Raw genomic sequence first — 27,074 nt, forward strand, 5'->3', positions numbered from 1 at the left:
TAAGGTACTGTGTCTGCTCCTGTTTGCAGTAATTGGGCTGTGCTATAAAACAGGCAACAGACTGGGAAGGAATTGCTCACAGGAGAAATTCTTCATGAAGCACAAATGAGTGAGTGGTATTTTCAGAGTTTAATCCACAGACTTAAACCCCAAAGGCACTGGGGTACATAAAATCCTGACAACCAGGCATTCATAAACTCCAGAAAATTCTACCAGGAGACTTTCAGAGAGTGCTATCCAGCTTCTCAGTAAAATATACACATAGTAAAAATGGAAAACCTTGCAAATAAATGCACTGTAAAAAGCGTTTATGAAATATTTTGTCTGAAAATTAGAGTTTTTAATTTTGACATTTTCTGTTATGCCAATGCAGAAGTTTAGCATTTCTGTATTTTAGCATCCCTCTGATTACCTTCTGGAGGCACACACTATCCTTTATAAAAAGACAAGAATACATATGTTGTGATGTTCACTCTTATAATTAGCAGAGTGACAACTTTTTAGTAAGAAAGGAGTCTTGCTTTTCCCCACCTAAGATGATCCCAGCCCTTAATGAGCAGGTGGCTGGTCCTTCATTGTTGCCTATATCCATAGCAGGAGCTGGGAACCTGCTGTCAGAGCACACATCTCTTGGCCTTTGCATAACATCTGCCTTTGCATAACAGATGTTGAGGTTACAGGGCTGCCTTTAACCCTGGATTTATGGCTTTCCTGTTAATTGGACTTTGATTTGCAGTCTTCTCAATCACTACAAGATGCAGCTTGCACCATACAGCTCATTTGTATTGAGTTCCTAAAACAGCTGTTATATGCCATAACCTTAACAATATTTAAAGGTACAGCCAGGTCTCCCTAGCTAAGCTGTCTTCATTCCCCAAAACCTTCAGGCTGCTATGACTAAACTCACAAGCCACTACCACTTCTTTTTAGCAATGTAGCTGCAAGCAGCTCCTGTTTTCTCCTTTGCCCTCAGAAGAGCTTGAAGTCCATGACGGATCTGCCCTTCTCACACATCAGAGACCCATATCAGATCTATCTCTGAATAAGGGCAAAAGAGGAAGAGAGTCCCTTCTATGGATAAAATTACAGTGAAATAATACACACACAGTAAAACCTGTTAAAAAACATGAAACATATCTCCTGTCAGTTGAATACAGTGCCTAATGCGAAAGCTGAGGGAGTCTAACGTTTTAAAACATAGGAATGTACATGGCCTTATTTATCACCTTACCATCCTGGTGCCTTTAGTTTAAACAGCTTTTCTGAAGCTTGGATCACTCTTATATGATCATTAGCCAACATACTGGCCCCCAAGAAAGATCCCACTTCCCAATAGCTTTGCAGTTTCTCCAAGCTCCCCTTTTTACCAAGCAGGCTGCTGATCTTTACTCCTGTAGCAAAGAGAATAACAGGTCACAAGAATTTGTATTAATGCAATTTTAAAATAACCATTTCCCTTATTCAAAATATTTTAATTGCTTACATTACTATACCCTCTCCATTTTGATAAAATAAGATGGAAATCATACTTACCAGTTAATGTTACATGCCTTCCAAACACCCTAATTGGTAGTTTTTTTCCCCACCCCCTCTTCCTACAGGCTTCTCAAGAAAGGAACTTTAAGACATCACTGTCAGGACAAGGCCACAGTCAGATTACCTATGTTCTTGCATGGACCTCATCTGTAAAGGTAAATTGGGGCCTTAGGCTACACAACATAGCTGCAAAAACTTAACAGATGCTGAATAAGGCACCTATTATGTTTTTTTCTGCTTTGTTTTTTTTTACTTACAAGCCCCAAGCCCCAAACTTACCTTTATAGACAAGGTCCCATGCAGAAGGAACAGATGATCCACTGGGCTTCTTCCAGCAGTGATGTTCTTTTAACTGCAGCAAGTCCTACCCCAATGAAAGACATCTATTAATATTCACAAGTCCCTCAGCAACTCAAGACTAGGGAGAGCCTCAGGTTTTATTTTGACTTGCTAAGTTTGCTGAGAACTACAGGCTCCCCTGTGGCCTTCAGGATGAGTTTTAGTTCGTATGAGCTGCTACATATAGCTAACATAAGATATGCTACACCATCCCCTGCAAAAAAACGATTTTCAGCTTAGACAAGCCGCTCCACCACTGTAGTCTTTTATTCACTTTTCCCACACTACTTCTCTATGGCAGTTTCCCTCCCACATCATCTTCCATTGTCCTTGATATTCGGGCTGAGTATTCACAAGAAATTTCAATGCAACTGTTGATCTTGTTTTTTTACATAACCTTCCTTGAGTAACTAGCAGACTAAACTTCACGGTAGAAGCAGTAATAAATATTATCAAAAAGGGTATCATTACATAAGCTCCATTTCAGCCTACAAAGTTTATCTTGTTTTATCACAGTGTTCACATTTTTATGGCATCAATGTCAGGTAATAAAGGCTTTTAAAAATGCCATAGATGCTACAAAGTATCTCTGATCTGCCTGAGAAAGGTGGAAATGTACATCACCTCCATCTGCTCCACAAGGTACCATGGTGACCATCTCAGCAAGGCTTTAAGCCAGGGTGCTACACACATTCACACTGTCAAAGAGACCACTTGAAGATGTACACCTGCACTAGTCAGTGAAGAATAGGGAAGGGGAATTTGTGTGGATAGTGATCAACCTTAGCTGGGTTTTAGAGAACAAAACCTGAATGCTATCCAGAAAACACAGTAAATGGAAAAAAATTAATCTCCCCAGGATTTTAGAGTAACACGCCTCAGCAATATCTACAAAGGCCAAAGGGCTTTACTAGAATGTCTAAAACATTTGCATGCATTTGATAGCAACGTACAAGAAAAGACAGACACCTACTAACTTCCACAGGCTTTTTATATGACTCCGTCACAAGTGATGTAAGGAACTGGTATCATAGGAATACATGGATCACTTCAGTCGGACATGCCTTTGTTGGGAGGAAGGGGAAAGGGAGGAATTTAGCTGTGCATAAGGTCTTTGCTAAGAATTGAGTGATGGCACACACAGTTGCAGTGGCCACTGACCAGCTATCACAGGCTATTTGTCACAGTGAGCAGCAGCACCAGGCTCTGGTTCACAGGCAGACATGCTCAACCATGCTTCACTGCATCTGCAGGGACACACCCATCACAACCCTTCCGTGCTCCAGACGTGGGAACAGAGCTAAAGTGAGGTACAGACTGAGTGTGTGGGTCTGACAAAGAGTACAACTCACATGGGGAGGGACCCGCATTACTGGCTGGCAGGGAGAGGTGTTTGTTAGGAGGGAAGGACTGGTGACACCAACCACTTTGAGTCCCAGTTCAATAAGGGAGGCTTAAAGGAAGATAGGGGGAGAAAGGATGGATGTGTAGCAGTGCCTCAGGACACCAAGTTTAGGAATCCTTACTGTTACGTAACCTGGATAAAATCGAAGTTTTACCCAAGTATTCTGTGAAGTGGATCCTATTACCTTAGAGAACACAACATCACCCTCTCATCAAGTTCTTCTGAGAAAGGTGAGGCACTTGGCTAAAACTCATTCTGGTTTGCTGACCATTCTCTGCAAAGCTCAGTTCCAAAGTTACTCATCCCAGAAAGGCAAGTTACTTATCCCTGAAATGCAGTTGCTTGACATTAGCAAGAGGTTCAAAAGACTGTAACTAAAATTTGAAGAACTTGGTGGGGGGAAAAATTCTTTTGGAAACTTGCAAAGTGAACCTTCATGAATCTAATTCTGAGTTTATGGTCTCGCATAATTTCCCTTTTTCTGGGTTTATTTTTATTTCACCATCTTTAAAAGATTTTTGAGAGTATAAGAAAATCCAGGCAAAGTCACGACATTCTCTCCTTCCATAATAAACTTGGCATTCACAAGGGGAGGGAAAAAAAGCAGCAGCTGAATTCCAGTATATTTTATCAAAAATATTTTGCCTTTAAAACAAATGAGCCAAAACAGAGGAACCATTAATGCCAGAAAAGCCTTTGTTTTTATAACACCAAGAATATATCCACAGCTTGTGACAAAAATAAGATACAGTAAGTAGATATTACCAGTTAAATACTACTATGAAGGCTTTATAAAATAAAGGGCTTTCCTTTCTCAAATATTGATAGAACAATTCATATTACAGGTTTCTTTGTGTGTCAAAGTTGCATAGCCTACAGAGATCATAACTGTCATTGCAGATCACAGCATTTCTGTTCTGGCCTCAAAGTTCTTTGTATGGTTAAATAAGTGATACTACTTAGAAAATAGAAGAAGGGTTTTTCTTAATGCTCTGTTTGCTCATTTAGTTGTGAACTATTATCTGACAAGTACAGGTAGGAACTCTTAGAAGGCAAATTTTCTGAATATGCATCTCCTAATTACAGTCTCTGCACCCTCTGAAGAACTGATAATGGCTACATCCTTCCCTACACCTTTCCCAGCCTAGCAATATAATTTCCATATAACCTGGACTGAACTTGACCAGTTTGTTCTCGCTTCTCTCTTGATCTCCCAGCAGAAAGCAGAACTTCTCTGTGTACTACAGATAATGCTGTGGGTGAACACCAAACAGAAAGCACTGCCTGCCTGACAAATCTAACTATTGCTAAAAAATGGTCTTGTACACACAGATCTAAACAAGAGGTGGCACCAAAAGAATTAAACACGTTAGAGATACTTAGGACCAGAAAAAAAAAAATCAAAATATTTTCCCATACGATCTTTGTGATTTTGTCTGATTTTGTTTAAAACATTAACTTTAACCTCAGACAAATAAAATTCGAAATTATCCTCAGGATCTAGCACAACTCTAGCCATTTGAAAAACCTTATACAAAGACCATTGTAAGGTCTTGCACCTGACAAAACAATCCAGGATTGCAGCACAGGCTGGGATCTACTCCACTGGGGAGCAGCTCTGTGGAGAGGGACCTGGGGGCTCTGAAAAACAAGCAGCTGAATATGAGTGAACAGTGTGCTTCTTCAGTAAAGAAACCCAATGGGATGTTGGGATGTATCAACAGGGGCATCACTAGGAGGGATAAAGAAGGCATTATCCCACTCTATTCAGTGCTTGCCAGGACACTGTTGGAATAATTTGTTCAGTTTTGGTTCTCACTATACACAAAAGATGTGGACAGGCTGGAGAGGGTCCAGAGAATGGTCACAAAGATGAACAAAGGATTGGAAGCCTGCCATATGAGGAAAAGCTGGGTTTGTTCAGCCTTGAGGAACAGGCTTAGGGGAGGCATTATCACCATCCAGTGGGCAAAGGGTGGCTACAAAGGAGATGGAGACTCCCTTTTAACAAGGAGTCACAAGGAAAAGACAAAGGATGATAGGTACAAGTTACTACTTGGACTTTCCAGTTAGGCACAAGATGAATATTCTTCAAAATTTGAAGAATCAGACTTTGGAATAATCTTCCAGGGAAGCAGTGGATTTTCTGACGTTGGACATATTTAAAGTTCAATTGGACAGGGTGCCAGGTGATCCTGTTTAGAATGTGCTTTTCCAAACAAAGTTTGTAGCAGATGATCCTGGAGGTTCTTTCCAATATAGCATTCCATGATTCTATGAATAGTGACCACAGTCTTATCAACAAGAAACAAATGACCAATGATACACATAGTGTCTATACTATAAATGTGTTTGAAAACATGTTTCAAAATAGATGAGTCAGTCTGAAACTAAAAGTATTTTGACAATATTCCCTGTAACAAGAAAGAAAGCTGGACACTAGTACCTAATAGGAAAGGTTACTATATCAAGGGTTTCCAGCAGACACCAACTAAATATTAATGTAAGACAGGAAAAAAAACCACACAAAACAACCACCTAAGGAACAAGATACTTCTGCACTAAATAATTCATCAGCTGGGAGTGGAACCTTATGTAAGAATGAATATTAATTTCTGTAACAGTCTCAATAAAAACAATAAGGAAAACAACACTGGACAAACTCATAAGAAGATGCCAAAGAAATAGCACACAAATTTCATTAGTAAAATTAATTTGTACAGATCCAGTTGGCTGTAGTCTGTATGCAATTGAGGGGTTTCTTTAGAATTGAAGGATTCATATTAAACTACACAAAAAATATAGCCCAGCTCCATTAAACTACTTAGTTTAAAGTTAGGCCAGCAAGTGAGTATTTGTAAATGCTATGCAATATGTAGAACATATCTTCTTACCTCCTACTCTTACAAGAATTTTAATTTCAGCATAGGATGTGGAAGTATTCTATGCCAACTAAAAAGCAAAATCTCACCCACTCACAGAAGGGCAAACACAGTAGTTGGGGCAACTCTACGCAGCCTCGCACATCCAAATTAATACCTTAATTCACACCTGAGAATTTAAATTTCAGTTCCACTATTTATACAAAAGTAATCATCTCACTCTGACCTTCATACTCAAAATTACCCAGGAAATTACTTCCAGACATTCAGTGCAACATAACTTTGAAACTAGAGCAGTGGCTGAATACAGATACACACGATGGAATTAAAAAAATTGTTTCTTTCTCACTTGATGACCTCCTCAGGAGAAACAAAGATAAAAAAAGACTTTACAGAAAGTCAAGAACTATAAAAATTCATGGAGAAGAATACCAAATGCAATGCATATTACAACACTCAGTCCTATCTCCCAAATCTTTCCTGAACATATTACTGACTAATCTTGAGTTTTCCTTCTCCTCAAATCCAGAAAATCACAAACAAAATCATAAACAAAATCATCTTAATTCTTCCTTCTTAAATAAGAAACTTTTTATGACAAGGGTGGTGAGACATTGGACCAGGTTGCCCAGGGAAGTGAATGCCTCTTTGTTGGAAGTGTCCAAGGTCAATCTGAGCAACTTGATCTAGTGAAAGCTGTCTCTGCCCATGGCAGGGGCTTGGACTTGATGGTCTTTAAAAGGTCCCTCCAATCCAAACCACTGTTATTTTATGATTCTATGAATATAGACATTCAGAAACCTCTAAGAATGCATCAGAAGAGAAATATTCTTTTCTCAACTCAACCCAAGCTCGAGTCAACTATATTTTCCTGCCTTAGGATGGACTTCTCATCCATATTCCCTCTAGGGGTTTGTGTTTGTTTATTTTAAAGAGTGCTAGCTGGAACTGGATTCACATTTCAGGTGTTCCTCTTTCACACAAATGATGCCTTTACAAAGTAGCTTAGTTTTTACTAAACTCTGGTAACCATTTAAGTCCTTGACACTGAAACCAGGTCTTCATGACAGCACTCACCTGCAGTCAGGTGGCATCAGCAGTGGTGTGAGAGACCAACTTAAATATTCACATGCTCTCTATCAAAGCTTTCATATACAACCATCAGGTTTTTCCCCTATAACAGTGGGTGGTAGTGTACTTTTGCTAGAATGTGATTTCACCATGAATTTGCAAGTTATAATTACCAACTTTCCGCAGCTCAAAAGAAGTATCAAAGCAATGTCCAGCTGCCAGGAGGAGTACTGCATAATTAATTCCTGCTGGTAACGTTGGCTCTGACTCAAATGCCTTCTTGAACCTAGAAAAACAAACATTCAAGCTTACTTTCTACATAATGCAATCTAGTTGGGGCATGATTACAGTTTTAGGTAATTTAAGAGCTTATCTTCTGTTTACACAGCAAGAATTCATAGAAGCAAAAAATATTTTACTGTTTTCCACACATTCTTTGTGGTTATTTTTAGGACTCTGGTATTTATACATCCTCCTCCCATTTCCTTTCCCCCCACACAACAAGCGCAGATCCTAATCATCCATCCCAGTAAAATTATCCCAGTAAAGTTACAGTATCTTGCAATATTTTCTTTAGGATTAAATAAAACAGAATAATACTATCAGTTTGTAAAAGACCTGTTTCAGAATTATATTTATTAATAAGCTCATTAGTTTAGTCGTTAATATATGAATTTTCATTGACTTGAAACCTTAGATTTTATTGTGGATCTGCTACAGTGGCACACAGCGGTATCAAAACACTTCAGCACAGAAGTAAGTGATACAAGAATATACCTCAGATTTAGCTATGGTTTCAGCTACTCCAAATTTTATTCTTTACTGAGTGTCTTATTGACACTGTCCTTATGAGTCCACATAAAAAAAGGACAATACCGGATTTCATTCTCCTCAAGAGGAACTGAGCAATTGAGAAATGGCAGAGGCGTTCACCTAGGCTCAGTCTTGTCTTAAAAGAAGTGGAGGTGCTTCACATAAACACAGCACACACTGTCCTCATGCTAGCAATGCAAGAAGCTGTGACAACAGCAACAGGACATCTGCAGTGGTTAAAGCTTACTCTTCAGAATAAGAACACCTTTGGTTGCACAGATATATATACACATATTCACACCTCTATAGGGAGAAGGCAAAGACTACTATCGTATGTGAGTTAAGAAGCACAACACATTAGTCAACACAACTCACTAGACTAAGAGCAATGGAGTTTAAAATTACTTTCTAAAGGATGAAAAAAATACAGACAAACAAATTGAATACATTTAAAGTATTAAACAGGTTGTGAGATTAGCATATAATGAAGAAAAACAATCTGTGCAAAACCTAAGGATTTGAATTCTAGACCATGTTTTGACATGCAAGCAAAGCTAAGGCATTTTTATCCCACCAGGCCAAAAATATGGCTGGTTTTTAATTTGTTTGTCGGTTTTTCTGCTCTAATGATTGATGACTTTGAATCCTTTAACATAAGCTCTGCTCTCCAAAATTGTAAGACAAGCTTCTCTTCAATCTGCTACATATATATACTTTTGATACTTCAGCTGCCCACCTCCAAAGAACTTAATCATTAGACAAGCGCCTACTGCTCTAAAGAAAAGCAAGATAATCAGAGAGTACTAGATCTTTTTCTTTCATCATCTGCAATTTTCTCTTGTACTGAGAGTTACAAAGAAGTGAGGAAGAAAGTACACACAAAATATTTTTGGCTCACTTAAAAGAACGCCAACCAACACATACACACACAAAAAATACCCAACCTTAAACCAAACCAAACCAAAACTAAACCAAACAAAAACCTAAACAAATAAATCAAAAACACGAAAAAACCAACCCTAAAAAGAAGGGGAAAAAAACCAAAAAACCCCCAAACAACAACAACAAGAAAAAACAAAACAAAACAAAAAACCCCGAAACAAAACTAACAAACAAACAAAAACTAAAACAAAAACAAAATAAAACAAAACAAAAAAGCCAGAAAAACAAAAAAAAATTTAAACCTGCCAATTAACAGGACAACACTCTCATTGATTCTACGTATACACATCTTAAGAGAAGCCCTCTAGCTGGCATTATCTTGTTTGGAGACATAGTGATGTTGGGAACTGGATTACCTTTTCTGCCCTAGAGATCTTCCATGCTGTAGTTCTCATGCAATATAAAAGGGAGAAAGAAAAGATTGACAGAAGAAGAAAAAGCCTTGTAAATTAGTATTTTTGCTCCAATACAAGAGAGACTGAACTCTTGGGAAAATGTTGCAGTTGCTGACATTTGAGAAAATGTTGCAGTGCAGACACTGAATTAGGAGGCAGCAGTGAAAAGATATGAATAAAGACTTGGTAGCTTTGCTAAGTCTGATTCACACTGTCGGTGTGAAACAAGAAAGTGACAGTTAATAATTACTCTTTCTCTCATATTTATATGAAAGATGTCTTTTATTCTGCTTTCTAATTGTCAGAAAAGCACATTGTTGGTTTGGGTTTTTTTTTAATTGGAATAGACCAAAGTACCTTGACATCACTAGCTGTTGCAAAACCAGTGCTTTGGTTCTGCTGCCAAATTCTCATTATCTCATGCAATTCACTATACTTCTCTTACATCCTTATTTTTCTAAGACTGAGATAACAACCTTTATCTCAATATAACACAGCACTGCCATGGAGGCATTGCTCCTGCACACACCTTGTCCTGTTGTGGCCTGCTGGAGCACTAGAGTAGGCCTGCTCCTCTCTAAGAGCTTTTCACTGAGTTATGAGTCAACCTTTCAGCATGTCAAGCCTGCTGTATGACTAACACTAGAAACTCAAATCAATATCCAGTATAAAGTATAAACCAAGGGCAGCTGGGCTGTCCGGTACAGCTTCCGGCCAAACTCCAGCCTGGCTCAACAGAGATCTCCTTGTTCTGTGGCTGGAGGTGCACAGAGCATTCTGTATTGGGTCCCACTTGTCAGAGACTTCAGGGATTATTTAGGGGTTGGGTGGCCAGCACTCCACCCTGTGCAGGAGCGATCAGCCTCTGTCCTTTCCTAAACAGGAATGTCAGCAATCGCTTCCCATCATGAGATCTGTGATTATCATGACTGCTAAGATGCATTTATTCAAAGTAGGTTAAAATGGCTACATGAACTCACTACTGTTATACATATAATCATTCTTAGTTCAATTATGTTTGAAATGTATCAAAGTTGATCTGTTCATAAGGCACTATGAACAAGGTGAAAACAAGATGTACAATAGCAAGAGTAATTTGTATTTCATTTCTTCTATAACAATGCCTAAATTTTATATACAGAACTACACTTTTCTTTTTATCATGCTCATGACATTAGCAAAACGCAGTGTTTACAAAAGACCCCTGAAAGTTTTTTACAGGCTTTGTGCTTTACAGGAAAAGAAACTTTCTTTAATCCAAAATTATGCTAGGAGAGATGACAATAATATGTTGCATTCCTATTATTTCAACATCTTTTAAAAGTCCAGTAAGAATTGCCAAACTGTAAAGTATGATCAGAAGTTATAAACTGCATTTGTATTCTGAGGCCATAATTGGTAAACAATTTTATCTTATCTTTTATGAGAGACAAATCTAAACTGAAGTTTACTGAAAACAAGTGATAAATGACAAAGAAAGAAGAAACATTTCCATTTTAAGCATTTACTTCAACAAGCAGCTGATGAGCACAAGACCAGAGCTAAGATGCGACGTGCAGAACACATAAATGCAGATTGTCTGTATCCTCATCTGAATGCAGAGAAGCAGCTCATCTAGACAGAAGTCTAGGATGACATCCCATGCCTTCATTTTCTAACCTCTTTCCACGTAACAGTGATTTAGTGCATTTCAAAAGCATTAAAATCCCCAAGATTATTGTCTCTAAAATGAGGATAAGAATTTATCTATTATTAACTAGTTACTGTGTGCTTCTTTGACTATTGATGCTACTGTAGTCCACTGCAGTATGCGTATACTATAGGTTGATGTTGGGGTGATAAAACTTCTGTCAGCAAGTTTGGAACAGTCATAGTGGTTGTGAGTTAAATCTCTAAGCCTTGCTAGGTAATATCCATGAGACTCCAGACATGCCAATCGATTAATGACTGATTATTCCCTGGCCCAGATTCCTAAAATAATACAGTAAACAGGATACTTCATGTTTGGGAAAAATTAGGAAAATACACCCCGGTGAGTTTAATTTACACCTAAACTTCAAGTCTCTGAGGCACTTCAAAAACTTTGTAGAATGAGATATGTGAACAACATAAATCTCTCATTCTCAACAAATAAGCAAGGAAGTTTAGAAAATTCAGTCTATCCCCTAAGGATGCCAAATATTTGGAAAGAAAAACCAAACAATTCTTGTTCAAGGAATATTTTCTCAAAGCTAAAAAAAGGACATAGACCAGGAAAACAGTACTCACCAGAAAGTTGCTTTGTCCCTGCTTTCTATATCTATGAACCCAGATTCCAAAAACATGTCCTTGTAAATTCGACCAACCAGGCAGTACATATCTGAAGCTACTTGATCTTCCTGCTCTACAAGGGGAATCATAATTTCTAGAGCTTTCTGTCGGTCTCCAGGCAGATTTCGCCTGTTGAAAATAATAATTTTGATTAAAAAAACAACAAAGTTAACAAGAAATAATTTTTCATGACTGTTTTTTAATACAGACATATTACTTCATCCATGTAAAATGACAGATAGACACAATGGACTGTTATATATACACACTTATCTCCTTCTTCCTTTTTTTTTTTTCCTTTTCTTTATATCCTGGGAAACCTTTATAAAAGCCCCCAAACATAACTTCTCTCTCTCATGAAGCATCAGCTATAGCAAAACATTGAAAACAGCATCAGGAGCCCCAGGGAAATTCTTAGAAGGATCATGTGCTATTTCCTGATAAAATAGAAAAATATGAACCTTGATTTCATATCTAGTATTTCTTTCATTGTAATTCACGCTCTAAAGGAAAAAAAAGATTCAATTTTGTGTCTGTGATTTCGGTTTTTATATATATTTTGACTGTGAAGTGAAACATCCAAAAAGCACAAACCAGATTGAATTCCCAAGATAGGGAAGGTTTAGGAGTAAAGCCAATAAGGCAATATTAAAAGAAGTACTTCAGACAAATAAACCACGTAATTGCAAGCATTAGACACTTCCTGGTGAGTCACAGTTATGATACATACACATTCAGTATCAAAAGTTTAGAATTTTAACATGTTTGTGCACTGAACAATCAAATGACTCCCTTTTCAACACTTCCACGTCTTTTATCAACTATCACTAATCCAGATTAGTGAATTTAATGAGAACAAAGCCAGTACAGCAAATAATGTTTTGCAACATGGATTATTTACACTTAGCTAGTCTTCAGAGACAGAGGTCTCTACTTTTATTTCTGTTTACTTTTCCATCATCAGTGCCCTCACACTTTCTTGATTTAGGTCAGACTAATCCTGACTAATTGAGCCGCTCCATCCTTCCGTACCAGTGACCTGGATTAGAAGCAAGAGACACATTTTTTTTTGCAGCAGAGATTCAGAAGCACAGAGTATTCCAGACCTGCCTCAGATCACAAAATATCCTCTATAGTCCTAGTAAGGAGAAAGGAGCCAAAGTAATCCCTTCTTGGCACACCAAAGCATGAATGTTTTCATGGCTGTCATAGCTTCCCATTTAATGGTCAGTCCAGAGAAGAGAGGAATAGGAAAATCTCATCTGGACTCCTTTGGAGGTTCTGTGTAGATCTTCTGTCAGATACTCCTAGAGGCAACATCTCAGAGTCACAGAACCAGTGAAGTACAAGGATAGGCCTGAAAAGATTATGCTGCAGTTTTCCAGGTTTTCAGTGCCTCAATGAACTCGTCCTGCTTTCAAAGGTGACTTTGTTTCAGAAAACTGTGACCTAGAGGTCTAAACAACATGTTACAACTCCAAGGAACACCTACTGACCCTTGTGAAGGCTCTGTAGAAGTGGCAGATACATGATGGATTATTTAATCTGCAAAACTTCACATATTTGTGTCAAAGTGGAAACAAAAAGGGCACAATATTTATACCTTCATTTACCTGGTAGAAAGGCACAAAAAAGGATGCGGACATTTTATTCAGACAAAAAATGCCAGACAGCTCTTTTTTGTTTTTTCCATTTTCTTTTTTTTTTTTTCAAAACCAGATTTATTTTTAAAAGTAATTCCTTGTGACATGTTTTGACATCACTTTCACATGATATGCAGTTTTAAACCTCCTCAGTGAACCTGAATTACTAAATTCAAATCTGTGAGAAGCACAACCATCTATAGATGTTTTCTATACTTGACAATTTCAATACCTGCTGACACCTGGTCTACTCCTCTAAAAGTCAACAGCAAAATGTTCACTGTGATAACAGCAATGGACCAGAGAACATCTGTAGTTTCCTCTGAAAAAAATAGCCTTTTAGTCACCTTGCCTAAATATCAGTATCCTAGAAAGAAAATCTAGGCCTTGTTTTTATTTAATCCATAGAAGCAGTGTATGTTGCTCCATGTATCACATTTTGCCCATGTTATCAGAGAATATGAAAATTAGTTTATCATCATAATACAATAAAACCATGTTATGGACATTTCATGAAAGCATTTGTCTGTGGACATTTGTCTGCTTCTCTCTCCTGACATTACCAGAACTCAGACTTGAATGAGATGATGGCTTTGCCAGCACAAATGATGCAGCGCTGTCACTCACACTGCAATGTTAAAAATGCATTTTAGAGAAGGAAAATATTGTTAGGTATCTATTTGCTTTAATTTAGGTACTGAAGCAAAAAATAATGCAAACCTTTGGAAAGACAAATCAAACACGCTAAAGGAAAAGGAATTAAATTTGCTAGTATGAGATAAAAAGAAGTATAGAATCCCCAGAGCTGCTTCAGTCAAAATCATAGGACTGCATATAAAGGTTCCATTAGGGAACTTCACACCGGATTACCCACCCCTTACAAAGTTTGAAGTTTTGATTTACTGTTCCACAGCAGAAGGAAGGGTAGATACTTACCTGTTTAGTGCAAATGCATAATGCAACCTCACATGGTGGTGGGAAGCCAAATCAAAAGTGGGCAGTTTTTCTAAAGTTTTCACCAATTTCACAATGGAATCATAATCCTTCCAAAAGAAAGGAAAAATAAAGTTTTATATGGCTGTACTGGGGTATGCCTATATAAACTCCTTTTCAACCTAAGCAGCTATTATCTCATACTAAGAAGTATTTTCAGTCCATTGTAAGTTTTATGGATTTCAATTTCTTCAGTCTCAAACTGTAAATAGCCTAGCGCTAGTCAGAGATGGGAATATGCACAGTATTCAGCAGGGAAGCACAATTTGGTCTCCTGTGCCGCTTCAACATGGTCCTGTGGAAATTTTCATATATCTGTTTCATGACTAAAGTTAGCTCCAGGAGCTGAACACGTCAGTGCTCACATTGTGAAGACATTACAAAGCTAACTGCATTTGAATTAAGGCATCTCAAATCTCTGAAGTAGGCATAAGCCACAAAAAATAAGATTCTTTAATACCACCATTTTAAAAGTAGTTTACTCACTGACATATTTAAAAAACAAATAAAAATAAAAAAACAAACTTTATCATGTTTAAGGAGCAACAGTTGAAAGTATGGATAACAAAGCAAACAATTACCAGCATCATTCCAAAAGCTGAAATGCATATGAACTATTTATGTTTCCATAAAAACATCACCAGCTTTGGTGGCAAAGAATACATTTGCCTATCAATTGCAGAATGCCACCATAGCCTTTGACTACATGCTGTTCATCACACAGCAGTGCTGAGATGGAGAAGAGTTATTACTTGTCATGTGCTTTTAGGTACTGTTATAAAACCCTTTTCTGCTACAGAAAGGCAAACAGGGAAACTACAAAACAAAAATACTAGAGAGGATGCCATAGAAGATTTTTACTACTGTGCTTTATGCACACAGTTTATTTAAAAAACCTGTGCAAAATACACTAAAAATTTCAGTGAGAATGTAATTTAATTTACTACTCTTAGTAGTGCACCAAACTCCTACCTGGATGTCTCTGTAGGACAGCAGCAAGTTTATTACAATGTCAGCAGACAAGACTTCAACGTTATCTACTCGCTGTCGAATCCTTGCCAGCTCTGCTGCAAGCTCTTTGCCCGTGTAAAGCGTCCGGGCCTTCCTGATGTCATTCAGAATGGATTCCCGGAAATACTGGCTGGAGAGGAACAACTTCACATCAGCAATTTGGGACAGGTCCCTTGTACTCGTTGTTCTGGCCCCACAGCTCTCCCACAGTGTATGTGCAGAACATTGATATGCAGTATTGCCAGAGCAGTGTCAATGCAGGGTGTTGGTCAAGCTGAATTATTAAGTATCAGTTTTTCTGAACAGAAGGCAAAAGAGGCTGACATTTATCTTGCGTTTTACACAGGTGTACAAGAAGACAACTCACCTGGAACTGGCCTGTGCCACCTTCAAGAGCTGAATAAATCGATCCACCAGGGGTAAGCATATAGGCCCAAGCAGAGACTCAAAACCAGGAGGCATCAGCTCAGTGAGTCCCTTCACGAAACTGCTATCACAGCAGTACACCTTGTTATGTGGAGTTATCATATAAGGAACAAATATGTAGTTCCCAGTGCACATCTGCAGGGAAACAAGGGGCAATATTTAGGGCAGTTATGGCTTGGCAAGCCAAAGTATGAAACAACTGCATATACTCCTGCAGAATTCCACCTCTCAAAGGGAGACCTGCTGCTTACTTCAGCAAGGCTAAGATTTGACTCAAATTCAGTTTTCCCATCATGATATACACCCAAAATGTATTCTTTCAGATTTCTGATCTTCTTCCTGTAAAATCAGTCTTTTCAGAAGTATCAAGTTCACCTTAAAATTGCCTCAATAGTGAAACAATTCTCAAGGCCACACCCTTAAGAGGCAGATGGAATCAAAAGAAGCTGAGCTACTTGGTTTTCAAGGTGGCAGATGATCAGAAGAGAGCAGAACAGTTTGGCTCACAGATACTGGAAACAGTAACACAATCTAGTTGCCTCACAACAGGAAAACCATAGAGAAAACTTATCCTCATATGAACTGCAAAATGACTCAAATAGTTTTGCATTCAAAAAGCAAAATAAATTCTCCACTATGCAGAAAATATTTTCAGTGAGACTTAAAATCACACATAGTTCAGAATAATCACTTACAGAGCACCTCAGCATTGCTAAACTGCATTGATTTTTATATATCAATGTATGACAGATATTTTGAAAAAAAAAAAGAAAAATTAAATATCTTGCAAGGAAAAGGGAGGCAAGATGTCTGCTGACTGTAGATTTATGTGCTAAAGTTTCTAAATATTTGTGGTGTAAAAAGTCTTAAATGTGAGACAGAATACCAAGAAAATCAGGAGGCATTCCGTTATTCACCTCTCAAAGCTCAGACTCCATTACTGAAGTGCCCAGCAGCCCAACAACAAAACCCTTAAGGAACCAATTCTTGAGACTCATTATTTTTGGTACACCTAAATTACTTCCAAGGTTAATTAGTTTCTGTTGAGCTGCTTCTGCTCTCCCAGAAGCCAATATAGCAATGCTGACATCACTTCAGAAACTCCCCTGCCTAGCTGAGCTCCACGAATTGAGAGGGCAGTGACTGAATAGTTTTTGAATGCACAATACCAGCTGTGTTCTTAAAATATGCATTTTAAAACGCATTATTAGATTTTTAAAACATAGAGGGATTGTGGTACTCAAGTCTGCAAAATATATGTGTAATAGAATGTCAGTAAACACATTTGTGTACAAATCAGAGCCTGACTATGAAAAGTACAGGAATTATTTTTTAATTGCACCCATCATACTATAAAATTTTAAGGCCTCAATATAAAGGCAATTCCACTGCACTTCTAAGTGCTATTAACAGACTGTAAAATCAAAAAATAATTGGTGCAGGTATTTACATGAGGTCAATTGAGTTCAACTAACACAGAGGTTGTTCAGAGATTATTGTATACAGTGCCTTGCACAAGGGTTAATTTAGTCTTCTTTCCCCAACCATTGCGAACTACTGCTGCTGAAGAGCTAGGAAATATCTATCTCTGTGTGACTGCAGCAATTTCAAAGGAAACTTGAGAACTGGGGAGTATATGACAAATTTTTTAACAAGTAACTAAGGAGTAGGATGCCAGAACCCAAACTGGTTGTCTGTGCAACAGAGAAGTGAATGGATACTACTATTCAAGAATATCCTAGCATGTAAGGCAATCACATGCTTTCAACAGTGAATGGATGAACTTTTTACCCTGCTAAAATCTAATGAGTGCCATAGTCAAAGGCAGGGGGAAAATTATGAATTTGCTGGAACTGTTTTCAGCAATTATACGGGTACATAGCCACTGGCATAAGAGCCATTACTACACATAGGCAGACTATTCTCCAGCTCTCCTTTTCTAGATAAAGGAGAAAAAGGTTGAGAAGTCAGAGTCAAGAAAAAGGGTGAAGTAGCTACAGATATCCGGAGACAAGCATTTTACTTCCTAATGTTTATTCAGTGCAATGAAAATAGACTCGAGACTGTTTGCAGGAAGACCTTCTCAGATCGCTGGCACACTGTTTCCAATGCTCCGGTCTTAAATAAAAATCAGCTCTGAAAAAGGATGTTCCCACCTTTTGAAATTCACAGAATCCAACGTTTACCCTTGTAAAATGGTCAAGCCATCTACAGACACAGTGCCAGTCTTAATTTTTAATTCTACCAGGAGGAAAACTGCTCTTTCTGCAGATGACAAGTGCCTGAATCCATTACTGAGCATGAGCTCTTAGAAACTCATCCTGAGCGCACCTTCTGTAGGAAATACATATCTATTTCTGTGAAACAAAAGAGCCAGCAAAAGTTAGTTTATATGCATTCTTCCTGTGAGCTGAGGGGGGAAATGAAAAACTGGTTATAACACAGAGCCTGGTATAGAAGACATGCAGACTCAAGTCTTTGAAAGCAGTGAACAGGGAAGAACTTAACAGTAAAAGACAAGAGAAAACACTATAGGAAGAAAAGAGAAAAAAAATTACAGTTGTTCAGAGGGGCCCTAGAGGTCTCAGGGAATTGTCTCAAGGTAGGATCTCACCCTGATATTCAGTAGATAGTAGTGTGAAAACACAGTGGCATTTCCCTCAGCCAGGGCATCACTTTGCTTAACTTAACCTAGATAGTTATCTTTTGTGGGAGCTCTGTATATATGAAACCTCTCAAATTCGGCTGAAATTTGTCAGACAAACAGGCAGATACAGAACAAAGGTGGAGGATGAAAAACCAGTACAAGCTCTTAAGTTTCGTTTCCTTAGGAAATACGCTTAAAAAAAATAAAAAAGTAGAAATAGCACACATGCAATAAAGGTAAGAAATACAAGAAGTACTAACCTCAATTTCACTTCCCTGGGTAAAGAGTGCAGTAAGTAGATATTTAACAACTAAACCTAACAAAGGAGACATGCAGTAGCTCTAGCGTCAAAAGAAAAAAAAATCAAAAGTTATATATTATTTACTAAAGGTGGTGGTGGAAGAAAGATAACAATGATGGCAAGACTGCTTTTGTATAGCAAAGTCTATAGTCTCCTACTCTGGAGACACATGTTGTGCCACCATCAGAAATTCTAATTGCAAAGAGCCTGACTCCAGCTGCATTTGGGCTATGATTAGGGTGGAAGCCCAGAAAGACCAAGCTGTGGGGGAAGCAGTTGTGGAACTATTCTAAATGTCAGACAACTCTCAACCATTTTCCTCAGAGTGTGTAACTTGCTTCTTTCCTCATTCATCAGGTGATGCAACCTGTCTCAGCCACTTATAATTCTTTCTCATCATTTTTTGTCAAAATATAAGCAACACTAACTTAAGTCAGAAAGGATCGGGTAGTCTTTCTGACATACACTTGCCACCTGCTCACACTTTGCTTTACATTTTCACTTAGTGCATATTACTAGACTTGGAAGGTTAAATATATTTAATTTATTTGATTAAAATTTGCCCTGCAATACTCCATCCCAACTCTGATCCTACAAAATCTAGTATTTTTTCTGACCTTGACTTCCCTCTATATTCTAAGTCAGTTTAGCACACAAGACAAAATTGTTTTACTTTGATCCATTCTTGTAACTCAGCATATCATGTATAATGAAAGTAACAGATAGAAGCCTTTCAATAAAACCAGGATATTTTTGAAGGAGCAGCATTTTAAATACAATTGTAATATTCTGTTATGTCAAGACATAACATGGATTGAATAGAGAGGCTTCAAAAGGGGGTGGGAACAGACCCCTCCAATCAAGAACAGCTGCTGCAAGTTTCATTTTGCAACCTTCTTTCTTTATAAAACCTCCATTATTTAAGGTTCAAAAGCTCAAATTACACTAGTGAAAATTACAAAGGGATTGCAGAGCACCAGAGTTGTATGTTGAAAGGCAGTACTGAAAACAGCCAGGGCTGGGACAGGCCTTGAGTCTGCATAGAGTTTGATGATACGTACTGTGGTCCAGACTGATGCACGAGAACTCTGGACATTAGACAGGTGATTCTGGCCTAAGCTGTCAGATCAGCTCAACTACTTCTATCTGGGAGATGTGAACATACATATCTTTGAAAGCCTTGGACCAGCACACTCAGAACCTGGCAACATCAGGTCATTTTCTGACTGACTATCCATGTCAGCCCATTTCATCATATCAGTCAGACCAATCAGAAGGCAGAAGTGCTGGCTGGCGCCAGCTACACACATTAAGTGCTTACAACTAAGTGACAGAATCTGTAATTAATTTTTGCAAATGTTTTAATTGCTGTGTATTTTTCTAATGTCCCTTCCTCATCTACTGAGGACAAATTTAACAATTTCAAAGTGTGAGTAATTTCAGTTAGAGATGTAAGATCATTCTTAATAGCTCTATAATTACAGAATTTAAGACGAGGCTGCTTCTAGCTAGACGAATGGTCACTGGAGTATTAAGCACCTCTTTCTTGTTCAATATCCTCTCTCAGCTTCTGAAAGAAATTAATATAGCACCTATTTGTATTTGAGAGATAATAAAAAATATACTTACACTTTAATGATCACAGTAAGAATATAAATCAGCCCTTCTTTCAATATTCCCCTCTTCAACAGAGATACTACTTGTGAAAAGGACAGCTTTTAGGACTTGAATTGGGGAGATCACGTCTTCTTAGAAAGAACATAATGAAATAAGATAAACACTAATCTCTCCCTCAAAAATAAATCAGATGTAATACAAAAGAATTTTTTTCTGAAAGTTGCACGGATTAAAAAGAGGTGGTGCTAGACAAAGGAACATTTGAGTTCTGACCAATTAATTCTCATATCTTGAGTTTTTCTTCAAAAAATGTGAGAAGACTGAAAAATTACAGAGTCAGTGATGCACAGTCCTTTCAATTCCCTAAGGCTCTTTACTAACATTGCTCTGTTGGGATCATTTAGTAGTCAAATATCCACAAATAGACGAAAACTACCTTCAAAGAAAAGAAGTGTCAAAGAATACAACAATCCTCCAAACCAAAACCATGACTCTTTAGCCATGCATGGGAGAATCTAGCAGAATCTCACCCAATTGCCAAAGCTTCAGGTCAGCATCCAATGTAACTTTAATAAAAGAAAAAAAAATCAGCTGAAGTAATAAAAATAGCCAGTATCTCTCACGGTAGGAACTGTTCTTCCTGCTGACACTCTTCTAATTAAGAGAGCTTTTTTCTATTTCTCCCACTCATCCTTTTGAGAAATATCTGCTTTTATTTCAATTCTTCTGGTAAAATTTTTAAGGTAGTTCTCTCACTGCACATGGTATTATGTGTAGCAGATGGCAAAATCATAAACCAAGTTATTAAATCTATTCCCTCCATCCCCCAAATACACAGTAAATCAACATGTGCTGATGTTTTAATGAATACAGACTCAGTTTAGGTTTACTTTAAATCCCACTCACATGAATAATAGCCTTACTACTGATTTGAAAAGGAACTTAAGTAAGCCTCATGCCTCAAATGAACTGAAGCACAAAGACTGGATCTACTCTATCAAATATTTCCCCTTTGTTTTGAGAATATATTCTTTCTTTATATGCCCAGCAATAGCATTCTACTGCAGCCATGCTACATCCTAAATGCTTGTTAAAAATCAGCTTACAGCCTATATGATCCTTGCATCATATTTACATAGGAAAAAAGTTACCAACTTTTTCATAGGAAACTATGTGTCAAATATATTAGTCAAGAATTAAAAAAATTAAAGAATAAGCAAGAGATAGTGTTATATCATAAATAATAAATACCACAGTTATCCTTTTCAGCTAAATATTTACTGAAGGTTACATAGCATTTTTACATACTTGGATATCAAAAATAAAACTGGCCACAAATCTCTTGTTGGCCGGATGGAGAGTATTAAAAATATTTACCCCTATTTCCATGGTGAAAGAAACCAACAGTTAAACATACCCTATGCTACAGTCTTTTAATAGGAGCTATATGGAGATTCTGAGCTTGCAGATACCTCTGGAATGCCTCATCCAGAGTGACAGAATGGGTCAGGTTGGAAGACACCACGGTGGTAATTTGATCCAACCTCCCCACTCAAGCAGCGTCATCCTAGAGCACATGGCACAGCATTGTGTCTAGAAAGTTCTGGAATATCTCCAGTCAGGGAGGCTCCACAATTTCACTGCGCAATCTGTTCCCGTGATTAGTCGCTTGCACAGTAAAGAAGTTCTTCCTCCTATTCAGGTGTAATTTCCTGTGCATCAGTGTCTGCCCATTGCTTCTTGTTCTACTCCTTGGCACCACTGAAAAGAGCCTGGTTCCATCTTCTTGACACCCTCCCTTCAGATACTTGTAGACATTGATGGGGTCCCCCCTCAGCTGTCTCTTCTCAGGGCCTAACAGGCGCAGCTCTCTCAGCCTTTCCTCCTAAGAGATGCTCCAGCCCTTTCATCACCTTTGTTGCCCTGTGCTGGACCTGCTCCAGGAGCTCTATGCCTCTCTTGCACTGGGGATCTCAGAATCAGATGAGTTCTCCCACTCACATTAAAGGAGCACTACACCAAACTGTCTCTCAAGCTACACCTTAAACAAGAGGCAATTAGGAAAGGCTGTGGAAAACCAGTAAAAATTGCAATCATAAAGCTATAGAATGGTTTGGGTTGGAAGGGACCTTAAAGGTCATCCAGTTCTAACATCTGCGTTGTGGCCAAGGACACCTTCCACTAGACCGGGTTTCTCAGAGCCCCATCCAACCTGGCTTTGAACACTTCCAGGGACTGGGCATTGACAGTTTCTCTGGGCAACATGTTCCAGTGCCTTACCACCCTCACTGTACATAATTTCCTCCTAATACCTAAACTAAACATAGATTTTCAGGCTCTTCAAGCTTGAAGTCGTTGCCCTTTGTCCTATCACTACAATCTGATCCCTTCAAGTGTTAGAAAAGCAAAACCCTACTAAGGGTGCCCAGCCATACAACACAAACCCTGCTGTTTAATCACTAATGCCTGCAAGTCAGCTGCCCAAGAGAACAATTCCCACTGCCTCCAAGGGCCCTTCTGATCAGACCAGGAGCTGTTCTGCAGTCTCACACCCCAGGCAGCCCCTGAGGCTATCCACCACTCCAACCTGGTGCAAGCAAGCAGCCTGAACTGAAAGGTGTTCACTGTATCAAGGTGTAACTTACCACAATGGGTTGCAAACTACATGTAGAATACAAGCATATTAAACACTCAGACTCAGCAAGAAGTCAAATTTTAAAAAAATGAATAGACCTGCAACTTTCATCCAAAGGTTGTAGAATTTAAACAGTGGAGAATTATGATGAAATTAAAACTGGTTAGCTAAAACTAGCAATCTACAGTCATGAACCATAACCTTTATAGCAACATCTTATGACTAAAACTCTTTACTAGTAATTTCTAGAATGCCCCTGCTGCTTGATTGACCTCAAAAATCAGATAACAGCAAAAACTAAACTTAAGCTTTCAACCAGCAAAGTAACTACCTCCTGTTAAGGTATCACTCCCTGTAAAAATGCATGGTTTTGGTATTACTGGAACATTTGGAAAAGGTCCAACTAAATAGCTATAAAACCACATATAACAGGAAATAAGCCAACGTTATCTTGTACTGCTTTGCCCAGACAGGCTCCAGGCAGCTTATCCTTGCTATGCAACATTGTATTGACTATTATTAGGAAGCACAAAAATCCAGTCAGAAGAACAAAACAGTCAGCAATAGATTTTTTTTAATCCCACTTATTTTTAGGTTTAGGAAAAGCAAACATAAGGCATTTCAGTTAGGCAGATATATATAGATAAACACACACTTGTTTTGCAACCTTTTTAATCCCCTGGTGCCAAGGATACCATGATCCTGATACGGTTGATGTTTGCATGCTATTAAAAAACATGTTCTAGAACAGCAAGACTGAACTCTTTGCTTATCCATATGTGAATTTCATTATTTTTTCATATTAGTAACGCACATGACTATTTTTGGTAAGGGTGGGCATCAGAGACGTGGCTTCTCTAGAACAGAACCTCTGTCATACCCATTTATGCAAGTATCTTATAATTTATGAAGAAACAAGATTTTTATGAAGCAGGTACTCTATTCAGTAGTTAGCATGCACCAATATTGTGAAATGTCTACTTCCAGGTAATTTGGCTGACATCATACTGAAAAAATGAGGAAAAAGGAGACAAAGGAGCTGCTAAAACCATTTCACTGACTTCCCTCTTCTAATCCCAGGGAAAATACTTCCTCCCCTAAAAGATGTTATGTGGGTGTGCTTGAAAACATCTGAGACTTTCAAGGAACACATTCTTTTTCTAGCACACAGTGAAGCATTTCTAAAAGTGATAAATGACAGTGTCACAGTCACCTATCCAAATTTAAATGGAAAACAGAACAATCCTTTGAAGGCCAAGTTATCATACCTCTCCTTGAATGCTCCTTGGTCATTTAAAGACAGGACAAGATGACATCTCCCCTTTATTCTATTGTACCAGTCATCTCGTGCTAGTTGCCTGCTAAGAGAGCTCTTCCCTCTACCCTCCCAGGAATATTACATTAGTCACACATCATTTTCCCTAGGTCCTGGGCCACCAGAACAAAAACACAGAATGTAATACATTCATTTACAAGAAAGGCCTTACTGTTCTTTTTCATTTAATGTAAAAGGCCTAACTGATCATTTCTTCCACTTTCATTAGAGAAAGGAGAGAGATTTCTAGTCTAGCACATCCTTCACAGCCTTCTGTGAGTGTCTGAAAAGCACTCTTTGGTTAAGAGCTATACAGAAACTCTATAGGGAAACCTCTTTGCTTTTTCGGTTTAAAAAAAAAAAAAAACAACCCTGTATTTTAAAATGCAGCATTAGACCAAAGCTTGCACTGTTTTTGAAGCCATCTTTAGAAACTCCATGCAGAGAAAAGACTGCATCTTTTTCAAAGAGTCGTATTTCATACTGGCAAAAGTAATTACTTAATCCACTGTTAAATAAAGAAGTAAAATCAGGAATGCTGCAGTTTTCATGGCATTGAGAAAAATAAAACCTGGTCAATTTCTGAAATTAAATACTTCATAAGCCCCTCTAGAAAATTTCATTCAAATATATGGAATTGTACAGCATGCACATAGCACCTCAGGGTACCAGCACAGCACTGACTAGCCTCTATGAAATTATATCTTAGCAAATGTGGCTACCAGTAAGTCACGAAGTGAAGCCAGGAACAACTCAACATGCCAGTTATATATTCTGACATGACTGGCCCTGCTGCGCCAGAACAAACCACAGTGAAAAAACAGTGCTCTCCCAGCCACAAGTCTGCCTCCCTTGAACTTGGGAATGAAAAAGGGAAGGGAGATTTGGAAGGTCAACCTCAGAAACCAAAGGGATGCTAAGGTGCAGAAAACTGCAGTTTAATAATGACTGGCACTCAGACCACTGGGATCTGCACTGCACTTGGACTAAAAGGCTCTAGGACTCAACTTCTAGAAATAAATACTCTCTTTATAAACGTATTACATACATATATATACACTCATACATCTATATATACATACATATATATATCCCTACATATATATATACATAGATATATGCACAGATAGATATATATGTATATATATACATACATATGTATATATATATATATATACATATATACATGCACATATATATATTTACACATACACATATATACATGCACACACATATATATATTCTCTCTTTTTTTTCAGAGCTGTAGCCATGGGTTTCTAAAGTGAGCAACAGTTTCCAAATAACTCTATTTTCTAATAGAGCATTTTTTAAAAAACATTAAAGAACACTGTACAGTAAAAGGCAACAACAACACAAAAAGATAAAATGACAAATGCAAATGGGTATGAGATAATATGACAGACAAGGAAAGGCAGCAGAGAAAATACCACTGATAGAGGCAAGGTAAGAAGCGAGCCTGGTACCTAGCAACCAAGTGATATCCTCAGATTTGCTGCTAGAATTTCCAGAATTCTACATCTAACTCTGTAAAATACAGTGGGAGAGTGCTAAATGATTCAAGTGGAAAACAGAATATAAACAGCATTAAATGAAACAAAAGTTTGGAATGTTTATAATTCAACTGAAATCCATACATCATACTTACATTATTCTTCTGGCAAATAATTTCCTGAAATAAAAAAGAAAAAAAAAAGAAAATAATGTTGATAGCACTAGGAAGGATATTTGATCAGTATGAGTTTCTAATATTACTGTTTGCACACATGACAAAAAAAGGTTGGTTGACAGATGTTTTCTATACCTGTCAAATCAACATAAATGTGGTATTGTCTCAGAAGAGACAAAATTACTATGGAACCAAGTAGATACATACAACTTATATATACATAAGAGCATACCTCCTTTCTGCATGTGACTATACATGCATACACATATATACATGTCCCTCCACTTATAAATTTTCCTAGAGGGATAACATCCAGAAGTTGTCAATTAATAAACATCTATTCATATTCAAAAAGTCAAATATAGTAAGTAACATTTTGCTACCAGGAGAAGCAATCAAAAGGAATAGTAAAAGCAATATTCATATGAGGTTTTAAAATATTACAAATCTGCTTGAAATTCACTTGGCTCTATAATCAGATGGAAAGAATATATCTTAACATTTTCAACTGAGTTTTCAGAGAATTAGAAGCACACAAAGTTGGAAAGAGCTGATTCCTGCACACTAATCCAGGTGGTATAGCTCAAGTGTAAACCATTTCTGATCATCTTGCTTCCAGCATGATGTTTCAGCAAGTTCTGATCCCAGGAATTGATAACCATAATAGATTTATCAGACAGCTTTGCCTCTGCCACTGGCACTGGTGAGCAGCTTCACCAGCACAACAGCATTAAAAACAAGCACAGCATCATATTTCACATGTTGCTTAAGTCAGGCTTTGATAAAACTGCTCTTCTCCCTGTTGAAAGGGGCATGTTTCACATATGACTGTTTCTAACTTTCCAAGTGTGGGTCATAAAGGTCTGGTCAAATCCTTCAGCATGGACAGGAACATCTTCAGCTAGATCAGGCTGATCAAAGCCCTGCCCAGCCTGTCCTGAACGTTTATGCAAAATAAAATTTCACCAGCAAAAGTTCACTTACATTGCTTTGTGCCCTGATTAAATCATGTGCTGCAGATCTGTATTTCCTTCATTTTCAGTTTTTTAATTCCCCCTTCCATACAAGATTAAAATTCCTCGTGCTCTCCTGCATTGTTCCTACTC

The 27,074-nt window shown here is 37.9% G+C and overlaps 1 protein-coding gene across 1 annotated transcript in view; it reads right to left on the reverse strand.

The window, feature by feature from the left end:
* MAP3K5 (mitogen-activated protein kinase kinase kinase 5) overlaps positions 1-27,074 on the reverse strand; it is a 97,919-nt gene that overhangs the window by 40,628 nt on the left and 30,217 nt on the right. The window contains exons 3-9 of the mRNA XM_014879028.2: positions 25,948-25,971; positions 15,708-15,901; positions 15,302-15,470; positions 14,273-14,379; positions 11,652-11,822; positions 7,407-7,519; positions 1,232-1,391 (exon numbers count right to left, since the gene is read on the reverse strand). Of these exons, the coding sequence (XP_014734514.2) occupies positions 1,232-1,391; positions 7,407-7,519; positions 11,652-11,822; positions 14,273-14,379; positions 15,302-15,470; positions 15,708-15,901; positions 25,948-25,971 (938 nt within the window). The remainder of the gene's footprint in view (positions 1-1,231; positions 1,392-7,406; positions 7,520-11,651; positions 11,823-14,272; positions 14,380-15,301; positions 15,471-15,707; positions 15,902-25,947; positions 25,972-27,074) is intronic.

Source organism: Sturnus vulgaris, chromosome 3, assembly GCF_052056855.1.
Source record: "Sturnus vulgaris isolate bStuVul1 chromosome 3, bStuVul1.hap1, whole genome shotgun sequence".
NCBI classification, from domain to species: Eukaryota; Metazoa; Chordata; class Aves; order Passeriformes; family Sturnidae; genus Sturnus; species Sturnus vulgaris.